General features: G+C 38.8%; 1 protein-coding gene across 4 annotated transcripts; it reads right to left on the reverse strand.

Moving 5' to 3' along the window:
• Positions 1-6: 6 nt before the first annotated feature.
• On the reverse strand, positions 7-24,872 carry LOC136679526 (protein yippee-like 1). Of its 4 annotated transcripts, none has more exons than XM_066658115.1 (5): positions 24,330-24,872; positions 18,917-19,120; positions 6,379-6,422; positions 5,402-5,510; positions 7-3,717 (listed from the first exon to the last, which is right to left on the reverse strand). In XM_066658115.1, the coding sequence occupies exons 1-5, from the start codon at positions 24,384-24,386 to the stop codon at positions 3,628-3,630; spliced, it is 504 nt and encodes a 167-aa protein (XP_066514212.1). In that variant the 5' UTR covers positions 24,387-24,872; the 3' UTR covers positions 7-3,627. The 4 variants fall into 4 exon arrangements, with proteins under 4 accessions (XP_066514212.1, XP_066514211.1, XP_066514214.1 ...); XM_066658114.1 differs by having other exon boundaries at positions 18,917-19,204; XM_066658117.1 differs by lacking the exon at positions 24,330-24,872 and adding an exon at positions 22,537-22,754.
• Between the last annotated feature and the right edge of the window lie 1,923 nt (positions 24,873-26,795).

A 26,795-nucleotide genomic window follows, 5' to 3' on the forward strand; every position in this document is an offset into this window, starting at 1 on the left:
AAACTTACAATCATTTTTCCTGTGCATACCTAAAGATGCTTTAAACCTAAATGTCTTTTGCATGACATACCCTATAGACTGACAGTTTTAAAAAGGTTTTGAAACCAGTGTCACCAAAGCAAATGGCAAAGTGGAGGAGCAAACCAACTCCTTTAACAGCCTGATACCCCCCCCCCCCCAGAAAGGGAAAAAAAAAAGACACTGCCACTTTGAAAACAATGAATTTGTTAAAAAAAAATTAAAAGAAACTGACAGAAATATCAGAATTTCACACTTGGTATTAAAGAACTGAATGCTTGCTTTTTGGTTTTTTTCCAAGTGGTTTAATTTCCAGCAGTTGAGACATTCACGATTGTGACTGAACAAATCAGAAAGCTTAGCTATGAGCTAACGATTGGTTGAACAAAACAATTCTGCAATTATTTGGTGCACACTGACAGTGACACTGGCCTCACTTGTCTTCAGTTTTGAGGTGTGAGTCTTAGGGAGAAGCTCGCTTGAGTGAAAGAAGGGTCTCAGCCAATGTTGCGATTGTGAACTTTTTTCGGCAGGTGAATCCAGCTCACCGCTTGGAGCACAATGCTAAACCAGGAAAAGCAGAGTGCTTTGTCAACAAGCTGGTAGGAGAAGCAACTTTTTAGATTTAAAAAGAAAGAAAGAAAGAAAGAAAAAAAGCAAGCCTCGTTTTCACAATCGAAGCTACAAGACAGCAACAGAAAGAAGTGAATTAATCTAAAAGAGATAAGACATGAAGAAGCTAATCAACAAACAGCTAAAACTCACAAATAACAATGAAGAGAGGAAACTAAACCACTCTCACACACATACACTCATTCATTTCCCACACAGACACGTATACATACACAAAGCCAGAGGTACAGTGAACAAAAGTGCTTCAAGTCAGGGAAGTAGAAGAACTAACCCAGTAGAAATATGTATATAAAACCTTAAATATGTTACTTTATGTACAAAAACTGTGAGACAGGGACAATGTCTTGTCTGTAACTCCTGTTTTTTTTTTCTTTCAAGTAGGATATCTCTACAACTATTTTGTTTGCATTGCCTTTGAATGATTAAAAGGTCACGTGACCTGACTGACCTTATTGGCGATAATCGCTGAGGGTTTTGCCACTGATTCTATCTTAAAAAACAAAAATCATGATAATATGCTTTGATTTATACTCCATATAAATCTACATTTAATGCCCCCTTCCTTGCTACTGAAACCCCTGCACCCACAATTAGAATATCTCTGCCCAGCCACTCATAAACCCCACCCGAAGCTCTGCATAAAATAACCACTAAATTTGTAATAACTCTTATTTTGACCTACCAAAAAATAATAAGATAATATTACGCTTCTAAATATAGTTCTCAGTGGATAATAGTTCTGTGAGGTTGGTTTGTTTTTTTTTCTTCCTCTTTGTTTCCCCATTTTCTACATTTCTTTGATTGACAGGTGTGCTGGGTTTTAATGGAGTCATGCACTGCACAACAGAGAAGAGGGAGATTTTTTTCTTTTTTTTCTTTCTTTTGAAGAGGCACAAGATTCATGCTGCTTAGAGGCAAAGATGTGGAAGGAGGACTACGTATGTAAAGAACTGATCCACTCACGCTCTCACACAGCCCAGTTAAAGTGCAGGAGGTGTAAAGTGAAAGCTCCAGATTGCATTAAGTTTAGATAGCAGCACATTTTGCAATATGTCATTTTTGTGAAGACCCATCATTTTAATGAGGGGCACTGAATATATATATTTTTTAATTAACTAATTTGTCAAGGCATTCAAATCTATTTACCATACAACATTTTGTTATTTTGTAAGCACCCAAACAATTTTATTTCTCTCAAATGTGTGTTTCTTATTTATATTTATAATCAACTGGACAGATTGTTAGTGTTATCAATGGGTTCCCAGCCATAAATTTTTAAATCAAATAAGAAAAAGCACTACATTCGTGCTCTGTTTTTTCAACTTGTGAACAGAAAGAAAGAAGGTAAGCAGCAGAAGTTCTACTCTAAAGGGAGATGATTATGCCAGCAATCACCCAACCCTGAAGTTCAATCAAAAGCATCTGGTACAATCATTCAATCTTCAATGAAAAAGGCCATGAAAAAACAGACAGACAGACATTTGCCTCTAAACCCACGAACAAGGCCTCTGCAAAGTGCAAACAAAGTAACTGCATTCAAGTACGCCGTAACGTAATGCTTAAAAGCACACACACTCAAACACACTGAGCGACACACACATACGGCTAACATGCATGCGTGTGTCCAAACATTAACACAAGCACACGCAAATCGCATGATCATAAGAAGAACATTACTGTAAAGTTTTGTAATCATCAGGAACAATATGAAGCATTTGACAAAAGGGTCAACATGTGATGTAGGGTTGTGGTTTACCGACACTAGGTTAAGTTTCCCCCTGCTGTCCAGTGCGTTTAGACAGCAATAATAATATAAAAAAAAAAAGCAAGAAACAAAAACAAGTTATTTCTTTCACTTATAGTACTGATGCAAAAATGGAACCTGCCACAAATGCCACCTCAACACTAAAAGCTACACATTATTTTTTTTGTTTGATCTTGCCTAAAAGCACCAGATTACAGCTAAAGACAGGACAGCTCCTGCACAGGGGTCAAACTCTACGGTACCGGGTCACACAAATTGCACAGTGAAGTCATTGAAGGAAGAGGAAAGGGGAAAAACTAAGAAAAAAAGAAAAGAAAAAAAAAGACCATGAAAATAAATCAAATACAATAGATAAAAAGGTACAGGAATACATCATAAATACAAAAATGCCACTGCAATGCTGAAACTCTGTCCACTGCCACCCCCTCCCCCCCAAACCCCAGTCCCTGTCCAATAGTATCCACGGTACTGCTACATAGCCCCGCCCCTTTTAATAACACCCCATCCCAGATAACATTTTTCAAAATATCATATGCACCTAACACCTCCCATTGCCATCCCAACGCAGAAGGAAAGAGCATGCTCAGTCAAGACCTTTCTCTAAGAGGGAGAAGAATGCTAACCAGTAACATCATCATCAGTATCATAAGTCCACCAGAAAGGACTCAAAATTCCTGCATAAAAGGAAAATGGTACAAACACACACACTCTCACACACAAAAACACACACATCTCATCATTCCCTGCTCAATCATAGAGATAGAGAGAGAGGAAGGTGTGGAAAAGAAGAGAAGAAAAGAGTGTGATGGTGTATTCTTTGAACTCCTTACAGCTGATGAAAGGGTAGTGACACATGAAGGTCAAAACACAGCAAAAACCCATGACAAGAAAGGAGTCAATTATTGGAGAAATCTTCAGTCTCTCTCAGTTACCACACATGGACAAGTGGAATCCCCCTTGTTTTTGTTTTCTCACTCTCTGTCCCGCTCTCATTTCAGTGCATAAGAGTTTCTGAATGATCTGGTGGAGGGGAGACTGTCTGTGTGAAGGAGAAATGGGGGAGGAGGTGGAGTGGATGTTGTAAATGTGTGTGTGTGTGTGTGTGTGTGTGAAGGAGTGTGTTTGTGTGTGCGCACGCATGTGTGGTGTCATTCTGAAGTCCGCTACAGAGCAGCCCAATAGGTCACTGAGCAGAGAGGAAGTGGTTGGGGTCACTCCCAGCCGTTGTCCTTGATCATGTGAGCCAGCTCAATGATGAACTTGCCCTCCTTGTATTTCTGACTGCTCTCAAATGCATGCTCCTGTATATGAGAGAGAGAGAGAGAGAGAGAGAGAGAGAGAGACTCAAACATTAGAGCTACAATCCTGACAAGTGCATTTGCTCATTAAGTTTTTCAGAATTTCACATTTTACTACTACATTTTACATCTCTAATCTCAAAGTCAAATAACATTGCTATCCTATAGTCACATTAATGATAACTTTACGTATGATAATCTGTTCCACTGTTTTTTATCAAGTGACTGAACAAAAATTATATATATATATAAAATTATGAGCATGTACTTGGAGGGGAAACCATTGTACACAATGTTCAGAATTCTTGCTTGTCATTGTTATGCAGTGGGAGGAATTGGAAGCTACACATCTAATCTATCAGCCTTTAGCTCAGTAACAGGATAGCAAGGGACATAAATAAATGAGAGCTTACACACACACACACACACACACACACACACACACACGATGAACCTTCTCACACTGCACTGCAGTAACAACTGAGAACAGTCTTCAGGACAACTGTAAAGGCAATACAACAAAAGGAGGAGACATTTCACCTACAGCTCTTAGCATTCTTCAAATAAATCGTGTTTACTAGCAATGGTAAGAGAGCCCCAAGGACTTTCGGACATTATTTGCATTCTTCACATTATTCTGAAACATACATTACTTACTTATTTACGTTTGTACTCATTGTGGATCAGACACAGCAGTGATGCCAGAGTTTTTAAATACACAGTCACTGCTGGACTGAGAATAGTCCACTGCCTAAAAATCACAACCAGCAGCGTCTGAAGGGCAGCGTCTTGTGACCACTAATGAAGGACTATAGAAGGACTAACACCAACAATACAGATAAACTACTGTCTCTGACTTTACAAGGGGAACCAGCAAAGGAGGTGTGTAATAGAGTGCACAGTCAGCACGTTTCTACCAATGTGGAACTGACTCCATTCCGGTCTGTGAACTTAATTTTGAAATGTTTGGTGCATTTCCACCATAAAAAAAACAGTTTCCAGAACCCAAAAGTTCTGCAGTGGGAACCAAAGAATAGTAGGTTTTTCAGCACTAACTTAGACAACATCTGTGTAGTTGTATAGGAGCAAGAAGCAATGGCAACACCCATGAAGAGCGTGTGTATTCTTCTTATCGCCAAAAGTTGATCCATGTTTGCTTTTTTGGAGACAATCTGCCGTCTTCTAACATTCTGTGACACATCTTCGGTTGCACTAAACCCGGTGTAGATGCAGGCTCTTTTGCCGAAAGCCACCTAGAATCATATAAGCCCAAGTTCTTTTGGTGGAAAAGGGCTTTCATTGGGCACAATGTTTATACATTTCTGCAGTGCTGCCACATGTGACTTACCAGTGCAAGACACACTAACACCACCACCACCACCACAATGTCATGTTGTTATACTACACAGCTGTGAAGGTCCTGACATTTTATGTATAGTCTAGTCAGGAATGAAGCTAGCAATGTATGCAAAGCAAAAGAAGATCTACAGTCTGTAATTGTAAAACTACAAAATGAACCTATATGGTCAGGTCATTTTAAATAAATTATGGCTGATCAGTTCACACACACACACACACACACACTAGAGAGAGAGAAAGAAATTTTTAAATAACAGGGATAATTCTACCCTAAGAACATTTAGTTTGTGGCTGTCAAAAAGTTGAAAAATAAAAACCAGAAACGTACGTATTTCCAGCCCAGAGTGGTTTTACAGTTTTCACAGTAGATGTCTGCCACAGCATGTAAACCTGTGAGGAGAACCCTCTCCTCTGCTGGACCACAGCCCACATTCACCCTGAGAGAGGCAGAGACATAGGAGAGAGAGAATCATTACCATTCACATACCAGAGAGAGTTACTGAAAATTCATTACCATTCACATATATCATTTGCTGATCCATGCCTGAATTACATAAAAACAGCGTACAACGGCTCAGTGATACTAATCTCGAGCACTTGATCTTTGTCGGCTGCTGTTCTGTTCTGTTGTGATCGAGGCTGAAAGCAGCTGACTCAGCAAAACTCAGCCTAGGCATGCTGAGTGCTACAGCCATGTGCAGAAGTTGGGAAGCAGTGGACAAATGAAAGGATATATGTTTTTTTTCCGAAATCAATAAATAAATATTCTCTAAAGAATCCACACCTCTGCACACTTTAATTCACAGTTAATGTGTATAAGCTAGATTTTATACAATGGACAAAAACAAACAAAAAAGTAGCTTAACAGTGCCATTAATTTTGCACTTATATGAATGTTTTTTTCCAATATTTTAAACTTAGAGAGCAGTATTTGTGCTCTGCACTACATAAATGCCATTATAATCGTATATAAAATAAGATTTAAAACATCTTTGCCAATCCATTAGAGCTTCACATAGGGCCCACCACACACTTTTCCAAACTACATCATCTAAATTTCTGCACCTCAACAATAAGGTTGCTGTGGCCGTTTATGATCCGATCAGCAACCAGCTGTCCTTAACAACTAGTTACTCACTGAGCCCAGCCCATGAGTACCTAAACCAGCCACAGTATCACTAGCTCTTCACAGGGGTCATCAGGTAGACACCTCCTCTCTATGTTTTGTTGATCTAACCCCACAACACCTCCAGAAGGCTCAGCAGTGAAAACTAAATTTGGTGATAGGCAAGGGGTAATACTTACACTGAGTTGAAGAGGTAGGCTCGTCCCTGGCTTCCTTGGAATGACTAGGGAAAAGAAACAGAAACAAAGGTGCAAGTCAGATTTGATAAACAGCCATGAAAGCCAATCAGGTGAGCTCACACTGCAGTAGCAACAAAACCCTGTGTCTCGAAAACAGTAACTTTACAGAAAAAATAAATTTTTTGACCCACTGAAATATGAATTCAAGGCAATTAAAGACATGCAAATATCCATTTAAACATAATACATAAAACTGAGTAACATCCCATTCTTAATCCATAGGGTTTAATATGACGTCACTCCACCCTTTGCAGCTATAACAGCTTCAACTCATCTGGGAAGGCTTCCCACAAGGTTTAGGAGTGTGTTTATGGGAATTATGACCAGAAGTGTCTGACCCCAAAATGCTCTCTAATGCCCACACTGTAATCCCCCCTCCACCAAACTTTACACTTGGCACAATGTACTGAGACAAGAACAGTGAAACCCAGACTCGTCGATCAGATTACCAGATGAAGAAGCGTGATTCGTCATTCCAGAGAACACGTCTCTACCGCTCTAGAGTCCAGTGGTGGCGTGCATTACATCACTGCATCTGATGCTTTGCAATGGATACAGCTGCTCGGCTCTAGAAAGCCATTCCATGACTCTCTACGCACTGTTCCTGAACTAATCTTAAGACCACATAGAGTTTGAAGATCTGTTGTGATTGACTCTGCAGAACTTTGGAATTCTCAAATCAGCTGACATCACTCTGTAATTTTATGTGGCCTACCACTTTGTGGCTGAGTTGCTGTCGTTCGCAAACACTTCCACTTTGTTATAATACCATTGACAGTTGACTGCAAAATATTTAGCAGTGAGGAAATGTCACGACTGGACTGGTTGCACTGGTAGCAACCCATTCATTCACAATTTTTGTAGAAGCAATCTACATTCCTAGGTGCTTGGTTTTATTCACCTGTAGCCATGAAAGTGATTGGAACACCTAAATTCAATTATTTATATGGGTGGGTGAAAACATTTGGCAATATAGTGCATTTATTATATAGATGTGAAACAATGAGCATATCCAATGAGTTATCAAATTGCCCAAAAATTATAAGCAATTATCTGCCAAATCCTATTAGATTCCACTATCATTTGGTGGTCATTTAACCACAATGGATTTGGGTGCGTTTTAGCAATTCTCAGGCATTTCAATTGCCCATGTCCATGTGGAAGTTACCGACCCCAAAAAGAAATCAGGATCCCTTAATTATGAACAAAAGCAGCACTAAATGGTTCTGTACTCATGTGCTCTCTGTGTGTGTGTGTCTTGGTCTCTGTGGAATGTCCAACTCACCTATGATACCAATGTTTTGGCTTGAGGCCACTATACATTTTAGAATCTGTTTATATGGTTTGTTTCTGTGTACAGAAATAGGATACAGTACTTTTCCTGGTAAGCTCAAGTTCACTGTATATGCAGGTGTGCACCTACAGGTTATGCCTGTAGGTGTGTGAGGGAGAAAGAGAGACAGAGAAAGTAAAAAAGTAGGTGTTGGTGTTCATGCAAAGTCCACCTAAACTGTGACTGCCAAGCTCTGGATTGGGGCCAACATGTGCATTTAATCAATACATAATGTGTCTGCGTGTTTTGTGTGTTACTATGAAAGGGCTCATTTGTCTAGAAGTTCCAGTTCACTTATTATTAGTTGGCAATTTTAGTTCTCTGTGTATGAGATTTTTCCTACCTTCTGCACATCTATACTCTACATAGAAATATGCTCCACAGACATGCTGCTCTGGGTGAAGACTGTGAAAGAGCAGACATGCCTTTTAACCTCATGATAAAAACAATAATAAATTTGGGAGCCCTATGCTGACAGTTGTGTGAACACACAGGGCATTAAACGGAACACTATTTTTCAGCCTACTGAACTGTTGGTTCATCACTGACTTACTGGATTCTATTATAAATATTCAGTCACTGGCTACCAATTATTACGATAAACAATTTAACTGTTTACTTTCAGCTTGTATATATCCATTTAAAAAGTCTTAAAAGTAAAAGTAGAAGTCCTCGTTGTAAATCTCAACTTGAGTAAAAGTATTCATCTTCAAATGTACATAAGCATTGAAAGTAAAAGTACTATGATATATTACGGCTATAATGTTAATATTATAATTTTGTAACATGACTTATTCTTAAAACATTGTAAATGAATAGACTCATGTCACTCTTGGTTCCCCAGTCTTTTAATAGATTGTCATTTATTAGTCTGACACTGAACACAGCAGAAATGGCCAAAGATTAAATACAATGAATGATGTTTTATTAACTATTACAAACACCCAAGGTGCTGCCCCTCCAATCCACCAGAGGTCACCGTCTGATGAGTATTAAGCCCAATTTAAACTTCTGTGTTGAACCTATACTGTAGGAAACATGGCCTCATGTGCACCTTTTACAGCACTGTACTGAAATTGGGCAGCATGGTGGTGTAGCATGTAGTGTCACAGTCACATAGCTCCAGGGACCTGGAGGTTGTGGGTTCGAGTCCCATTATTTATATATATATATGTGTGTGTGTGTGTGTGTGTCGCCCTGTGAAGGACTGGCACTCCCTCCAGGGTGTGTTGCTGTATTGCACCCAATGTTTCCGGGTAGGCTCCAGACTCACTGTGACCCTTAACTGGATTCTCAATGCATTCCTACCACCCTCAAAAATTTACATAGTGCCGTTTCTGCAGTGCTGAACAAAGAGTAGCAACAACAGAGGCTCTAATCTCCCTATCACAGGTCAGTGAAGCATCACAATGATTTTGAAGCTGTACTTATAATGTAAAAATATTAGTGTTCCTTTAAGCTCTCTGTTTTGTCCACATACTCGCAGAGTATGTTTTGAGTGATTTCTTGAATTCTGAGACACTTGTTTCTTAAACAGACTGTTTTCCGACTGTTCTATCTCTCTGTACTGATTTTTGGCTTTGGAATAGTTCTTCTGGTTTTGACCTTGCTTCATGTATCGTGTTTAATAAATCTCCAACTGACTCTCAGTGAGTGATTTGTGACACCTATTCATTCATTCATTCATTCATTACCTGAAACCGCTTATCCAGTTCAGGGTCACAGTGGGTCCGGACATTACCCGGAGTCACTGGGCGCAATGCGGGATCACACCCTGGAGGGGACACCAGTCCTTCGCAGGGTGACACACACTCACTTGCCAATACACCTACCAATGTGTGTTTTTGGATCGTGGGAGGAAACCCACACAGACAGAGGGAGAACACACCCCGGAGCGGTGACATCTACAGATCTGTAAATCATGTATATGGACGTATATGCGTATATGAATAGTCATTACTGATGACTCAAATACAGCCAAATACTAATCGGTGCAAATCATTTTGTTAATTCATAATGATTCTAAGAATTGACAGTGATTACTTGGTCTCAAATTCACACAACAGTTAATAAAAACAAAGCCTTTAGTATTATTAGTTTTAGGCAGAGGACATTTTCACTTGTATTAGCGGGGCTCCTTTGTTTGTTTGTCTTCTAGCAACAGAGACACACTGTCATGTGGAGAGCTGTGTGGAGCAGGGAGATTTATTTAGACATGTTAGTTTTACTCACACATAAACCAAAAAGTAACTGCAGATTTTCATAATGTAGTGAAGTAAAAAACAAGATATATGACTTTAAAATGTAGTGGAGTAAAATTAAAAAGTCACCCAAAGTGGAAGTACAGATACACAAAAAAATACTTAAGTACAGTAACAAATTACATTTACTTTGTTACTGTCCACCACTGGTCTCAAGTTCTTAAGTGGCCAAAATATGTGTTTTTTTTCCCCTCTTCCCTTTGTCATTGGCTCAGCACAGTTGATGTGTTTGTTACAAATATGGCAAACGCTAACAACTCTGAAAAAAAATACTAAAATAACTTAGTCAATGTGTTTTTGTGATTTCTGGAAAACACATCTGAGTGACTGGTAAATTGAGTGTCTGCAACTGTTATTACATAAAATACTTTAGTTTAGTTTTAGATTTTAGTTTCCCTCACTTACTACTTTGGCATCTCAAGCTCTGCCTGGCTGTCTGTTCTAAGCTCTCCCCCTCTCTTTGAAGCTCGCTCACTTGCGCTCATCCCTTCTCTCCATTTTTCCCTCTGACCTGGTGGTTTTAAAAGCATTAGCCTGCTTTAGTTTCTATCTCAGAGCATTAACATAGATCAGCAAGGCTAGTGCCATTCAGCACAGTGTCTACGTGCCATGTACAGTATCCTCCATCAGCAGCCATCCTCTAGTGTGCTGCAAGGGCAAACAAGCCTTCTGTTCCAGCCTGACTCAAAGTACACAAAACCCAGGTCACATCTGAACATCTGATGCTGAACAGCACAAAGGATTCCATACAGGCTTCTCACACACACAAAATTGTGGAATAAACCGATTATTATGACTATGAGAGGTATAAAAATAAATAAATTGATTAATTAATAGATTATAAATCGAATTATTTATTTATATACATTTAGACAATTTTGTCATTGACAAAGATACACAACACAATACTCAAAACAGAAACACTTGCCACTGTCTGAATAACCAGGGTTTCATAGACTGAAACTAATTTTAGAGCATAATATCTAATTTTCTAATTAAGTACCTGTGTGAAAATGTTGCAACTAGTGCTGTCACTATTTATTGATATAAATAGATTTCACCATCTATTAACTACCAAATAATCTCCTGATTATCTAGATATTTGATGTAAATCAACTAGAGAACTGCAAATCATAACCATTACCATATTCTAAAGATACTTACTGTAAACAAAAACAGTAAACATTTACTGAGAACAGGCTTCCTTCTAAAAGGTAAATGGTAAACAAGGAAGTTTTTAAAAATTGTAGTAAAACATTAATGTAAAATAACAACACAATATAAGCAGTTTTACAGGCTTTTACAACATTTTTTAATAAAAATTCACCTAGATCTAATCAATGCAGGTTGAAAATTACACTGAAATGGAAATGAAACAACTAAAGTAAAATGAATAATTGTGACAGCTCTAGCTACATCTAGACAATAAACAATTCTGCAGAAAGTCCTGCCTTTCAAGGCTCTAGTACAAGGTGTGAGCCACAGGTTCATGTGGCAGTGATCCAGCACATTTCTGCTAGACGGCTGTCATCCATGGTCAGGGAGGCTGAGACAGACGGCAGAATCGGCTTTACTTTTTCCACTGATGACCAGGGTGCAGGCTTAGTGCAGGCTAATGCAGCCAGTCATTCCTTCATCCTAAACAACTCATGCACAACAGCTGAAACACTGAGAGGGGCTACACAGGCAAGAAGTGAAATGTCCCCCACTACATTAGCCTATTGTGAATTTGACTGTTTTGGGGAGAATATTAGAAATAAGGTTAGAAATTGGGTTAGGAACACACATTGCTTTATAACAAGTAAGCTGATGCACAACATGATCTAATTCCTATATGTATTGGATTTTTAGAAAAAATAGAACAGATATTTAGATGTGACATATATCATTATGTTATAATCATACACAGGATAAAATATTAAATATAATAATACATTAGAGCTTCACATAGGGCCCAAAACACACTCTTCCAACCAGCAGCCATAAAATTCTGTTGACTCCTACACCTCAACATTAAGGTTGCTGTGGCCGTTTATCTATCCTTATTCGTGAGCTAGCCCAGCCCATGAGTACCCAAACCACCCACTGTATTGCTAGCTCTTCACAGGGGTCATCAGGTAGGCACCTCCCCTCATCAGTGTTTCGCTGAATTAAGCCCACAACACCTCCAGAAGGCTCAACAGTGAACGCACCCCCCCCACCCCTCCAAGCCAGGTTTACAGTCCTACCTCACCATCAACAACCGTAAATCCACACTGGCCTCCCTGGTGCCTAAGCTGTACCTAGTGCCACTTGCACCGTTAATGCATGCTCAGTGCCACTGGTTCCATATGAAATCTACATGCTACAGCACCAACAACCACAACAGCGCCTCTGTTCTCCTTATCCAAAACCACTGACTAGACCTTGTAGCTGTTTCTGATAACTTCACAGCTGCCCTTAGTTTCCGGCCCCTGATGCCGAAATGCACAAGCAGGGATGTGGCTAACCTGGCTACAAAACCCCTAATGCCTATCTCCACTGTTCTTACATGTGCCTGCCACCCCTCACCTCAGCTGCCAAGTCTGCATACTTCAGCTTCTTCCTTTCTAATGCTTCATCCTCAAATGGAACTGTTAACTCTATGAAATAAACTATTAGTTTAGTTTAGTTTAAGAGTAGTGAATCCTGTCTGGCCTCAGTGTAGTTAACACAATGCACTCGGGACCTGCAGCCTATTTCCTATGTCCACCAGCAATTTCTAATATCTTGCTTCACCCCATCTACCAATATTTATTGTCTGTGCACATTCTTGAAAACATTCCCCCTCACACACAAACCTAACTATTTTATTACTACAGCTACTCGTCAATGCATGCCTTTATGTATACAGACCCTGTGACAAACTAACCTTTCAAGCTGATAGGCTATGATTCAGCTTGCCACCCCTGCACATAATCCACAACTAGAGTCTTCATCTACCCACTGTCCAAGATTTTGTGGTCTTGGAAGGATGTCATAAGTTACTCCCAGCAAAAATTTAATACGACTTCATCACCCAAATTCTTGCCTTAAAATCTTCCGCTTCTCTAGATTCTCCCAACGAAGCCACTGGCCTTGTTTTGCCTGTGATGCTGCTGTTGCACACCATGCCTCCTCTTCATGCTCACAAATAAAACTAGTCATCATTTGCCTTCTCTTTGGTGATGTGGCCTTACTAAAATCTTTCCATGTATCACCTGACCCAAGCCTTGCTCTTCTACATTGAACTTGGCCAATCACATCACTTAGCTCTAATGAGCTCCTGGCTACCTGCACAGCCTTTTTCAGATCCCATTTCCTTCCTGCTTTTGTGACTGGCGCAGCTGCTTTTACCACTGCATATTTCAATCCTGACAAAATATAGCCTTGTTCATAACCCTTTCCATTTTCTCTACTTCTGTGATTGAAACGTCATGAACTGTTAATGGCCACCTAATATGAGACCCCCAACTTGTTTGGTATCATTTAGTGCTGCACTGTACCATCTACCTAAACTCTTCACTGTTCTTTCCAGTACTGCAGGGCTCATTTCTCCTTCCATCAAAAGGATACCCATTACATATGTGTTGTAATTTTTTTTATTTGTATAACAGCAGAAATATTTAAGACATGCTGGGCTAATCTGCTAACAGCTCTGTGTTAAATTCCCTTTACTGCACCTGTATCCACCGTACAGTATCTTTATATATATTCCAACATGGGTATTGACCATTTTTGTTGTCCAAAATGAAGATGGATGCGATAGTGAAGGTTTAAAATCTTAGAAAATACTAATGCTTCAGTAAAAATTCTATTAGTACGTTTAATTATTTAATACTCTATGTTCACCACTGCCAAATGTCAACATTTACTCTAGGAAAGAAAGAACATATGAACAAATAGAGCATACTTCGCTGCATTCAGACATTTCTTCAATTGTGTTATGTCAGGTGGGGGGGGGGTTATACATATTAGTAATGAAAAGACAACAAACTGATTTCAATTCAATGTATCATTACATTATCACATTGTCTTTAAAGTGGCCTTGCCTTTTCCTCCTTAAAGAAAACTGGTTTCCTTGTTTACATCTATGATCCAAATTAAGAAGACCACTCACTTTAATTCCAGTGAAGTACCTATACTAAACTGTAAAATCAGACAGAACAACCTGAGATGCTGAACTGGCTCAGAATTCCAGGAGTTTGTGTGTGAGAGTTTGGCCTGTAAAGATCTACATTTAGCCATGCATTTTGGAACTCAAAGCTTTTTGACATGGCCACAGGGCCTTTTCTGGCTGCCAGGCTTGGAGTGGGCATGCCTGCCAACTGTTGCTATAAAAGCAGGAGGTCGAGGGGAATAAAAAGTAGAGCACATGCCATGCCTATGAGACTGAGGACAAAATGTGTTTTACCTTGATTATTCTAAATTAACACACTTCCTTCTGTAAATACAACATCACTTCCTGGTTCAGGGGTGCATGTGTAAAGGCAATATCCTTGAAGATGAAATTCCTGTTACCAAGTATTTAGTAAAAGAATAACCCTCTTCCCAGTTTAGGATAATTAAAGAGCATTTTTCTGAAGGGAATTATTAGCTCACTACAGCATTGGCATCATTTGACCAACTAACATAGAGACCTACTTTTACAGCAATCTTAGAAACATTGCTGGCCTCTCGTTCAAAATTACTGTAATTTGGCATAAGTATGCTACTGCTGTGATGTCTTAAAGAATAATGCCTCTTCAAAAGCAGTTCAGAAGACTTTAATGTCTAAACAAACAACTGGCAAAATAGTCTATATCTAACTTTGTAATCTTTGTTACTTAATGGTCATGGAAGATCAAAAGCAGCAGCTATAGCAGCTACTATCTTAATATCTCAGGCCATCCAATAAAATGATGAGAATTCAGCATCTACACTCAGCCAAAGCTTTTTCTCTAACTGAACAACCAGATCATTCTTGGCCAATTCCCCTTATGTCTTTACGCCTGCTCTGGTGGTTACAGGCCTTTAGATTCAAACTGGTCTGTCTCTCTCTCCTGCACAGCTCCCAACGGCCAGCTAAAGTAACTCGAGATCTGTGTTGTTAAAACAGGACAAGTGGGTCATTTACTGTTCTCATCAAAGGCACCTGGTCCTGAGAGGAACTGCTGTCAATGGTGGGTTTGTTCTGGGCCTTTTCAATCAGGGCTTGATTGCAGGTGCAGTTAAGAGGTGCAGGACTCTATCTGATAAACAGAGCCGGGTAATCTGTTGAATGCACTGAGGCAGAAGGAAGAGACAAGCTTTCCAGTAACAGGATTAAATCAATCCAGCCCTAAACAAATAACTGCTGCAGAATAAGGTCAAAATTCAACATTCAAAGTCAGCCTTATTGTCTCCGTTACAATATGATGCTGTTACAATGAATGTACATGGGGCATGTAAGAAGGCAATACAAAATCAAAATATTAATACACTAAATACTAATTATATACATATAAATGATTGCTATTTACGTTTTTGATTTTAATGTTATTAATCCATTTTCCTAGTTTGACCCAGCTTACTGACTGCATGTCACTGGTAAGCAATAGAATAAGTGCCAGTTTATTGACTTAATTAGAGTAATATATACTTTCTGATGATGATTATGTCCACTCAAATATATACGTAAGTATAGGATTGGATTTGTAAATGAAAAACATTTCTATTTAGAGGCAAATGTGATCAAAGGTGCTTACTTTATGTATCTGCACCAAAATAAGTACATTACTAAGTATGAATTAATGCAGTGATTTCCTGTTTAAAAGTGCATTAGTGCAAATCCCTTGCATACATTAACTGGAGAAAAAATGCCATTAAAAAGAATAGGCTTAATAATTAACTTATCAATTGATTGATTGATTAAATGTTAGTTTCTAATACATTTCTGCTACTCTTTAAAACTGGTGCTGGTATTACAGTGCCATCAGCAAACAAGAAGACTCTTCCATCTCAACGCAAGTAAATGGATGGTCTATATGGAAGACAGTGAGAGTGTATACAGGTAAGGGATTGGAGGGTTGCTGAAGACTTACTGCGGGGAGCCCTTAGATTAGACTTTTCACAATGAAGCACACATTCCACCACCCGGCCTCGTTTGATGCCTCTCAAAGAGTCCAGCATGGGAGTTGAGCTTTACTTTGGCCAGTGCTAGGCTAGCTGATCCGCTTTTTAATGCTGCTCCAATTATTGGTGGCATTCTGACAGTCTAAAATGTGATACAACACGTCAACATCGATAAGAGGATGGCAAAGATTTAATGAAGTGACACATGCAACTCCTGGAACGGGAATCCACTGGAATCTACTGCTTCTTACATTTTATTGTTACGGCCAGGCAAAAACATAAGAATATGAGAAGTCATATAGTGTAATTCCAACTGTAATATATAACATTACATTTTTGCTAGGAAAATAATGTATCGAACACAAACGGTGGTGCAAACATTTATGCTAAGTTTGGTGATAATACTTAGTAAGAGGATAAAGCCTTGAGAGGCCAAAAGTTGTGTGTGTATGGTAGAACATAGTAAAATAATTTTAAAAATAAAATAGTTAAAGACATAACTTGTAATAACTAATATTCTTCTACCATGTAATGTATACATATAAAAGCACTAAATTTTATGTAGCATATCACCTGTTGCAAAGTGCACTGGCACTACACAAAAACTGAGGAATCATATAATTCCCTAAATTCTCAGTAAAGATTGAGACCAAAACAATTCTCAACTCTATTTATTATCTGTATGACATTATGAATGCAGTCATGTGTTTAGCCTGAAAAAGAATCACTGATAGTGAAGTAGTAGTGAGGAGAAGCTGGAACTAGGTCTGTACTGCATAACCTGAATGTCAACATGCACCCATTACTTTTAATTACCAACTGATAAACACTGACATAATGCACCTTGTTTGTCAGGGTCACTACTAAAATCTAGCCTTGCTACATTTCCCCAACACCCAATATGTACTGTTTGTTTAGCTTCATGACAGTCCACTGCTGTTTTCTGATAAGCTCAAAGGAGATGTGATTTGCTAATGTGATTGCAGTGTTCTTGTTTGGGTGGAGTGGGTTTGTTTATGCTTGTATGGGTCACACAGACGACAGCATGCAATGGCAGAGTCAGTGACGTCCGCACATGTTTTAAAAATAGTTTCAAACTCAAAAGTAGTCTTTGAGAAGAAGAACAGCTACTTAATTCACCCTCTAGTAATGGGTTGGAAATACAAGTCAAGCGACATTCCTTTTGGAGTCAAAATTATCCAGATTTCACTGGCAGCTAGAAAGCAAGCTTCAAACAAGTTCAGCAGTTTCACACAACACATGCAGATATTATGAAGTGTGGTCTCCTCCATGTATTAGCTTTAACACTGTATTATGGCAATGGTTCCAAACTACAGAACAGGAAGCTACTATAAATGTAAGCCTTCCATTTCACTTTCAATTTTTATTTTTTGGACTTTACAAAAAGAAATTCAAAGTAATATGGAAGGTGTATTTTAACAGTAGCTTTCTGTTCTGCCTACAGAGTGTTTTGTATCATTTTCATAACACAGTGTTAAAGCCAAGGCATGCATTGCACACTGTGGAAGGCAACACTTCATAATGGCTGCTTGGGTCATGTGTGAAACTGCTGAACTTGCTTTAAACGTTTGACCTGTATTGCAATTAACAGACACAGAAGCCATATTATTTTCAATGTAAACAAACCAACCTTCAGTCATGTAAACAAATGTGGCTCACAACAAAGACAACAAGCACATCAATCTAGCTGCAAAGTAGGAAACAGGTAAACAAAAACAAATCATACAGATCCTCTGTGGCTACAGGTAAGTGATCAATCCTGACAGGTGCAGTGCATGGTGGGAGTTGGATCATCTCTGACTGCAGCATTAACGGCTTTGGCGTCTGGAAGTGCAGCGCGTGACTTTGCTGCTAATAAACGCTCCTAATTAGTGACAATACTACAGGTAGACTGGTTGCTTAGGTAAAAATGTGTGTGTATTTCTCACAAACAACAAAACCCAGTGGGGCAGATCAGCCCTAAAACCTATTAAAGAGGTTGCAAGTTGTAAAACTGTATGGGAATTAGCACCAGCCAAGTGAGAATATAGGCCTAGTTATATTATTGGATAATTAGTATGTATACATTTGTTTGGATGTATATGCATTTTTATTCTGCATACAGAGAGGTAATTAATTATACAGGTCAAGATACAAAGCAAGATATAAATGTCTAACAATAATGTTTAGAGAAACCTAAAAAACCTTTAGGTTGAATACACGGTTGGTAATGAAATGCCTGGACATTCTAAACCTATCCAATCCCACCCCCACCATCATCATCATCTCAAATGTGGCGTTGGGGACAACATTGAAATTGTAAACGTTGACTGACAACAATTTTGTTGAAATCTACATAGATGTAAATGTGCAAAAAAAACAGCTAAAAGTAACCTCTTGTAAGGTAAAAATCAACATTAGATGTAAAAGAGAAAACTGGATTTATCAAAAATTCAGTTAAAGTATCTATTAAATAAAAAATAAAAAAACTTGCCATTTCCTATTAAAAACTTTTAAGCACTTCAAGACTAGTGTCTAAACTAATGATTATTAAAAACATATAATGAATAAAGACTAAGGGCATAAAAAGCATAAAAATAAAATTGTGCATTGGACACATTATGCAAATTATTCTAATAATCTAATGATTCCTGATAGGGTGAGTTATTTTTTAAGGTGTTTATTGACTAAATGTGACAGCCCTCATTCCATGGATAGTGGCTTTGTACATGTACATGTGCATGAATGCTTATTAGTTTATGTGCATTTGTTTCTATGAAACCAGTTGGCTCACCTTTGAGATGAGCTCATCGTGGTTGGCCAGGTGTGCTCGGCAGTGGATGCAGCTGTAAGTACGGTGACAATTGGGAAGGTAAGCCTGGAAGGTTTTCGACTTGGTCATCTTCACCATCTCACAGTCGTGGTTCTCCTCACTGGGCTCGTCGGCACTAGCACTGGATGAATTACAGCTCTGCTGAACTTGCTGACAGAAGAAACACTGGAAGATGCAAGCAAAAGCCGTCGTTGTTGTGGAGTGGGTGTGTGGCACGTTCCACACAAACACCACAGGAGAAAAAAAAACCTTCAGAGTACCAGATGAGGAAAGATGGGGTTTTGGAGGAGAGAGGGGAAAAAAGAGAGGCAGAAAAATAAGAGAGAGAACAAGAAAGAAAAGTGGGAAGAAAGAAGAGAAAGACAGATCACTCAAAGTGTCTAAACATAACCTTGACTTGCAAGACGTTAACAGGCAAGTCTTTATCCAAGATACATATGTATTAAAGGAGTGCCATTTAAAGCTGAGGTTAATTCAGAAAGCATTCAGAAATGCATTGTCAAGCTTACACAAATCCAAGCATAAACTAATTTGCTAAAAACTAAAGCTAAAAGAGAAAAAGCTAATCATTTTAACTCTCACAGGTTAAGTTAGATTGTGCAAATCTAAAGAAGTGTAAATAATAAGTTTTCTCCCCTCTGTCAACTACAATATTTTTAGTCTCTGTTAAAGTTATAGCTAGCTGCTCAGTGCCCTCAGGAGACCTATGCCTCTTTCACACAATGGGAGACATTCTGCATCAGGTGCACGCTTGCAGCAGGAAATGAAACACTTGCTTTTGGCGTAGCGTAGGACGTGTGCAGTGCATACAGGAGAAACTCTGGGAGAAGTCCAAGTCAGCGCATGTGAGAAATGCACTGAAAGTGTTCCAGAGTTTTTAACTAGGGCTCTACCAAGATAAAGTCTGGGTAATGTCGGGGACAACATCCGGGTAATGACGTTCACATATAACGCTCCTCTGGGTAAACTCCAGAACATTTCTGGATTCCAGTGCATTTGGGAAAGGGGCACTAATAAGTGCTTCTCTTTATTGGTGAGGGTCATTCTAGTGATCCATTAAATAGAACCTGCTTATGGTATGTTCCACTCTGTGTAGCGTTAGTGCTGCCAATGTTGTTGGTTCCAAACCCTGCAGTTCCCATTAGAGGCAGTGTTGGTGGTGGGAGCCTTTATACTGGAAAACCAACCAGTGCCCAAGCAAGTAGAGTTGAGTAGAGAAGAGCAGAGTAGAGTAGGTACCATGCAGTGGAACAGTGCCATTGCATTATGGATTACCATCTACTCATATGAGCAGCAAATCTCTGTCTATTCTCCACAGCCCCTATTCTCGCTGAATATGGTGATCAGTTGAGGTGTTCTTTATGTCCAGAATTTCACACACACGTGCTTATCCAATATTTTCCCCAATCAAGAATGTTATAAAAATGTCTCCACTGCAAAAAGAAAATTACTCCTGCATCTCCCCTGCATTAGTGACATTAGGTGCTGAAATCAGATGACTAATTCTATATCATAATTTATCCCAAAAGTTATGGACAGTGCCCCATCCCTCCAAAGAATAGCATTCTGGGGATATGCTTCTCTAGCTGACACTTTTCATTGTGCATTGTAAGCTTAGGCTCAGCAATCAATCTGGATTATTTTCTATGGAGATGGAAATAAAACACATCTGTCAGTAATGGGTGAACTGTACATGTGAATTCAGTAAAGGTCTGACTACATACTTTTGACATAATGCAGATTGCAATAGATCTAGACAGCAAATGACACTTTTTTGGTTGGGTTGAGCAGACTGACTAAGATTTGCTAAAACTAACTCATGTTTCGCTCATTGCTGATGAGTTGTCATAGCACATAGGTCTCTGTAGAGATCTCTGTAGCATTTCTTTGGCTATAATTGTCTTCTCTCGCACTGTCTGCTGGACTTGTCCTTTTATAGTAGAGGGTCAGCTTCCTCTTAGCTTGTTTGTACTCATGCGTTGGCTGCTGGCACAATCCAGCTGACCCAGTGAGCTACAATTCCCAAAATATTAACAATAATGTAGGTTGAGTAATTCCATTCACAGCTGAAGGGCACAAACCCTATCTTGGCGTAGTCTATAAGCGGGGAAATAGCAGGAAAGTTACTGTAGTGCACTAATGAAAGGCCCAGAAAGACAGAAACAAAACAAAAACAAAACCACTTCCGCAGCAGAACAGGAAGTCTGAGTACTGTGAAGTAGAGAACAGCTTCTGCTGGGCCACAGACAGAACATGCATGACCAAGACTCAGGCTTGGGAAAACATGGTAGAGCTCCAGAGGGTTTACTGGTATATTACATAATTACCACTACATTATGAATGTAGATGAAGATGTAGAGGTTTTTAAGAGATTAACCGATTAATGTCCAACTACATTTTGTATGATGAAGCACCAATGAACTTGATTTGATTGTGCTAAAGGTACAGTTTCATAGATTTATACTTTGCATTGGCTTTTAACCAATTGACTGCTCTGAATACCTGATCACACTACAATCAAATTTAGGTTTTCTAAAAAGTAAGTCTAATCCCATGAGAACAAAAGACTAAGATTAGGCAACAAAATTCACTCTTGGCCACACTGCCAAACTTTCATTAATTAAGCAAAATAGTTTTTTAGATGGTTCTTATCTATGACAGAAAACTTGTAGTATGTGGTATTCAGGAAAATATTGTGTAATGGGTTCTGCCCAGCACCAAAATGTATTTTACTGCCCAGAACCACAAAGGGTTTTACTACTGTTATACATCAAGGATATTCAGGGAGTATACATAGAACTACCTAAAACCACTACCAAGGCAAAATCTAAAAACTGCTTTGATTGAGTTATGTGGAGTTCTCACTAAAGAACAAAAGCAGGGGCAGAAGTGCAGTGGGATGAGGCTAATCTCAGAAAACCTGTGATTAACAGAGTGGGATTAGGGTTTAATATTAAAAAAAGATGAAAAATCAGGAGCAGAATAATATGGATAGTATAGCACCAGTCCTCTTTTGGCTTCTGCATTTCCTTCTCTTGCATGTGCTACTGTTACCTTTACAGCAAACTTCAACGACTCGCCAAACTAGTTAAAGCTCAATTTATATTACACATGTATTTGGAGGAAAAAAAGCTCACCGAATGGCAGGCACTTTTTAAGGAAACACTAAAGGCAATTCAATACAATAAAGATTCAAACGCTGAAAAGTCGTCGTTGTCAGCGTGAATCTTTTTGAGAGAGCACACAAAGAGAAAAAGCCACATGGATGGATGCAAAACAAAGAAATCCAGCAGCAGCGTGCTGCTCTTCGCCGAAAAGAAGAAGAAAGAACAAATCTGAGCAATGGTTACTTCAGACAGCTTCACCAATGCATCTTTAATATTATTTCAGGCCGTTACTCAAATATTTACAGCTTTTTAAAGCTTTTAAGCACTTTTATGGCTGGAGGATTTCTCTTCAACAAGAATCGATAGAACATTGCAAAGTGCCACATGGACAGCGTCTGGACACAAATAAGCATATCTACTGGAGATTTTAACTAATTCCCACTGAAATAAAAATGAAGATACTTAATAACTCACCACCTAAACTGGATATCTTCGTTGTAAAGCTTTGACATCGATTTTTCCTCCACTTCTTCTGAGCTGAATATTATAACAGCTGTTTGTGTTGTGTGTAGTTTTATGGTCTCCTCTGAGTGAATATATTACACCCTGAACAGATAAACACTGTCTCACACTCCTGCGTGTCCGCTACCGTGTACATTTCTCTGCTCTTTCTTTGTTGTTCTCTTTGTGTTTGTGATTAGGCTGCCTGTTTTTTTTTTTTTTTTTTTTTTTTTGTCACGGGAAACGTCATCTGGTGGGCGGGCCGAGGCTTGATTGACATGTAAGTGTACCAATCAGACACAGGCAAGGGGACGGACCAATGCTAAAACAAGAACCCGGATGTTTAAGTAAATTTAAGGTGATCTTAGACAAATGTAAACAATACATTTAACATTGCTTTGAAGCGACTTTGCAAAAAACAAACGTCTAAACAGTTTACTTAGTTCATTATACTACGCAAATAATACCAGTAGTAATGTTTAAAATAACAACAACTACAACAAAAAAATAAAATTATATTTCTTTAGTGTTTCAGCACTTAATACCCAATTCAAGCCTTAGGAATAATAAACACATAATATCACTTTCAACTATGTTAATATATGTTAAAAGTATTCATCTTATTCAGTCTTTTGAATAAAGCTTGAGCATCTCTCTACTTATAGTAATAATACCTAGGAGGCCGTAGTGCAGCTCACATGGTTTCAAGAAGGGCATGGAATCAGGGTTATTTTTACTTTTAGTTGGACACAGGTGGGCTGTCTATATCTGATGTGGGCAGCCTAGTAGCTCTCTAAATATGTGGCCTGTGGGGCCACAAGGGTACTGTTTTAATTTACAGTACAGAATAAACATTTCTGAATGTATTAGTAATCTGTTTCTTTTGTGGAAGTAAAAACAAAAGAATACAGGCCTTGATCTCTGCATCAGTGAGCATCTGTTTCACCCTATATATAATAAGTGAGGAGAAACAACAAAGTGGGAAACAAACAAAGAATATAATAATATTAAACTGTGGAATATTTAACCGCAGATGTATTTTTGTCAAGCTGTCACAGCATGTGAACGTCAACTTCCTGCTCTCTGCTGTCAGTGTCAGTGTGTCATTTGTCTAATGCATAATGGTGTATAATTTGTAATTAATACCAATGATAAAAATCATAAAACTTTGGAATATAGGTCCACAAATGAAAGAATGAATGAATGAGTGGTCAAAACATGTTAATATACATGTTGGCTACTCTGACTGACACTGTACCAGTGCTGGTGTGACACTGAGAATCAGTTGATACACTGAAAAATCTAAAGGCAACAGATAAGAAGGAGGCTTGCTCTTTTTTCACTGGCTTTCTCCTCTTTTTTTCTTAATAACAAAGCCTCTTCTTGTCGCCACCACCGTCCTGATGATGTCATATGTTTTCATTGTGCATCCTCCTTTCATAACACACTTTCTCTCCGCCACATTGACTCTACAGCTCACATCTCCAGTCTCACTGTTTACACAAAGCAACAGACAGGAGGCAGCTGCGGGTCGTTCTGTTTTCTTTTTGTGAACCTTAAAGGCAATTAGTCAACATGATGCATAACCTTCACTTCAGCCTTTAGAAAAAAAAACTCATTAAGGAGTCAATACATGGACGAGTACAATGGATTCTCTGAATTATAGCTTTTATTATGGCAGTGATCCCATGCATAAAGCTGAGTCCTGTGATTGATGCATAGAACTGTGAATGCTTTTTGGTGAAATCATTAATAAGACCCCCTACCTCTGATTGGAGCAAGTAGAGAAGGCTATATTTCCCCCCAAACAGGGATCTTTTCATTCAAGAGATCCGATGGTCCTGCATGTGTCACGACGCTGTGTTGACGTGCTTGTGTGTTCAGTTCCTTATCATATTCTTTCCCTTCAGGCACCTGCAGATATATTGTTTTGATTCTTATTCAACGGGAGGATATGGACGCCGACTTTATGCCGATGTCCCGATGCAGTTCGTTGCTGATGTCGCTGTTTTTGCTGGAGATTTGGCCTGGACTCCCATCAACCGCCGCAGAAAGATGGTCAAACTCGCTCATAGCCTGAGAAATAAGCCTTTAACCGAGAGCTGCGCAGTCTTCAAAATGGAGCCGAGCGCCTTGCAAGTAAAATATATGAATTTAGCGACAATAACTCATCAAATAATCCTCGTTCAGTACACCTGAAGCCCTAGAGCCGTGCAGGTTGAATAAGAAGCAACAGTTTAATTCATTCCCAGTTGAGACCGCAGACACTCTCCGCACAGTCCTCTCTTCTGATTTTTTTTCCAGCCTGTTTTTCAGGTCGTTTGTTTTGCTAACCAGCTGCATCAGCGCTACAGTGAAGGAACACTCAAGCCACGCCTATACAGACAATCAGACCAATCAGAAGTCAGCGCGGCGCATAGTAGCCAATCTGCGACTCCACGGGATATGCGATACAGCCAATCACAGAAAGCAGACGAACATATGAACCTAGCATATTTTATATACCTTATTTTCCACTCGTTTATGTTTTAATATTAGTTTTAATTTGGTATTAATATATAATTGTCTGTGGTGATTATTATTTAATATTTATTATTGATGAAATCTATTTTTGACAGCGCACGCTCACGTCATCAGAGCCACGTGGTCGAGGTAAACAACTCCGCTGCAGAGGACTGTACAAGCGCGTGCAAAAGTTTGGGCACGACCTGCTAAATCACGTGTTTTTAATTTTCTGAGACAGAATATACACACATCCTCAACATGTCATACACTTCTGCACATTTCCTTACATTATACTGCCCAGTTGCTGTTCATTTGTTCAATTCAAAGTACAGAGAGAAGTTTAAAACATTACCAAATTTTAATCTCAGCAAAAAATGTAAATATTAAACAAAAATTTGCATAAAGTTGCCAATGTAACCGTGATTCCTGTAGAACCTATTTGCCCTAGGTGGTTTTCCAAATTTTACTAATTACTATATCTACTTGAAAACTACTGTTTTGTCTTACTGATTTTAGTCATTAAAAAGGTAAAAAAAAAACGTGGCTATATAAATTTGTCATTTATACCGCATTTACTACACTATTTATAAAGACATACTTAGATGGTGTTATTTAGGGTTTTTCAGATAACTATAGCCAAAATACACCGAACTGTCGTAACACTGATTATTTTTCTTTGCGAGCTGAACAAAGTGCTTCAGCGGAACCACCACTGCGTCACACTCTCGCCCTCTGGTGACAGAACGAAGGAACATCAAACAGTGTGATTCTTCGTCATGAGAACAAAACGTCCTTAAAACGTACGGAATGTACACAAGCAGCCGTGGTTTGTTACAAGACCTATTTACTACAGACGTCATTAAGTCTTGCTGTGGTAACACTTTGTTTTACCTGTACTCTCTGATAAATAACACATTATCAAAAACATTATGCACAAACAAAATGCTCACATAAATGAAAGACAAATATTACCTGACTAAATATAAACAACTTACAACTGTATCACATGAAACTAGGCACATGCGTTTTCATCACTTTAGTTTAATCAAGGAATATCTGTTAATTCCTACCTCATATGAAAACATCTTAGTGACTGAATGATAAAATGCGACTAGAGTTAGCTAGATCATTTAAGACAAGATTTGAGGACTGTGCAATGGGAATGTTCCTGTGAAATCCTGTTTCATACAATACACCACAGGGTGAGTGATATTGACCTCAAGAGTAAACTACTTGTTTAAAATGACTATTAAATGCATTTGCACCATGCATTTAAATAATAGGAGCAAATAATATGTGGTATGTGCAGCAGTTCTATTATGGTGCTCAAAAGGCCACTTACAAAACAGATTCTTCACTATTTTGAATTTATTGCTAGACATTTTATTTTAGTGTTAATTCCATACTTGTATTTGACATTTGCTAACAATAAGGATGAATGAAAATGACCTCACTATGCACTTAATATGTGTGCTGGTATACCGTCCTCTAAAAAGTAGGACTTTATTGATTAGTTTGATTTCTCCTCTCAGATGATGATTATCTATTTATATGAATCTTCTTTTCCGTGTCTATGGGTCAGATGCTGAGTGTGGTGTAATTATACACACATGGTACGTCTTCTACACCTCCCAGTGCTTTAGTCTTCTCGTCTCTCTACTGCCCATGTTGTTACCATCAGTCGTCAAGGACAACAGGATCCATGGCAACAGGTCTCTAGGAGCAGT

The sequence above is a fragment of the Hoplias malabaricus genome, chromosome Y (assembly GCF_029633855.1).
Source record: "Hoplias malabaricus isolate fHopMal1 chromosome Y, fHopMal1.hap1, whole genome shotgun sequence".
Taxonomy (NCBI): domain Eukaryota; kingdom Metazoa; phylum Chordata; class Actinopteri; order Characiformes; family Erythrinidae; genus Hoplias; species Hoplias malabaricus.

Bases quoted from the DNA above. Each gene is read 5' to 3' on its own strand.
- LOC136679526 (XM_066658114.1), bottom strand. From the start codon at position 24,386: ATGAAAAGATCCCTGTTTGGGGGGAAATATAGCCTTCTCTACTTGCTC. The intron at 5,511-6,378 runs GTAAGTATTACC...TGCCTCTCTCAG, and splicing joins GCCTACCTCTTCAACTCAGT to GGTGAATGTGGGCTGTGGTC. The intron at 3,718-5,401 runs GTACGTTTCTGG...TCTCATATACAG, and splicing joins CCACTCTGGGCTGGAAATAC to GAGCATGCATTTGAGAGCAG.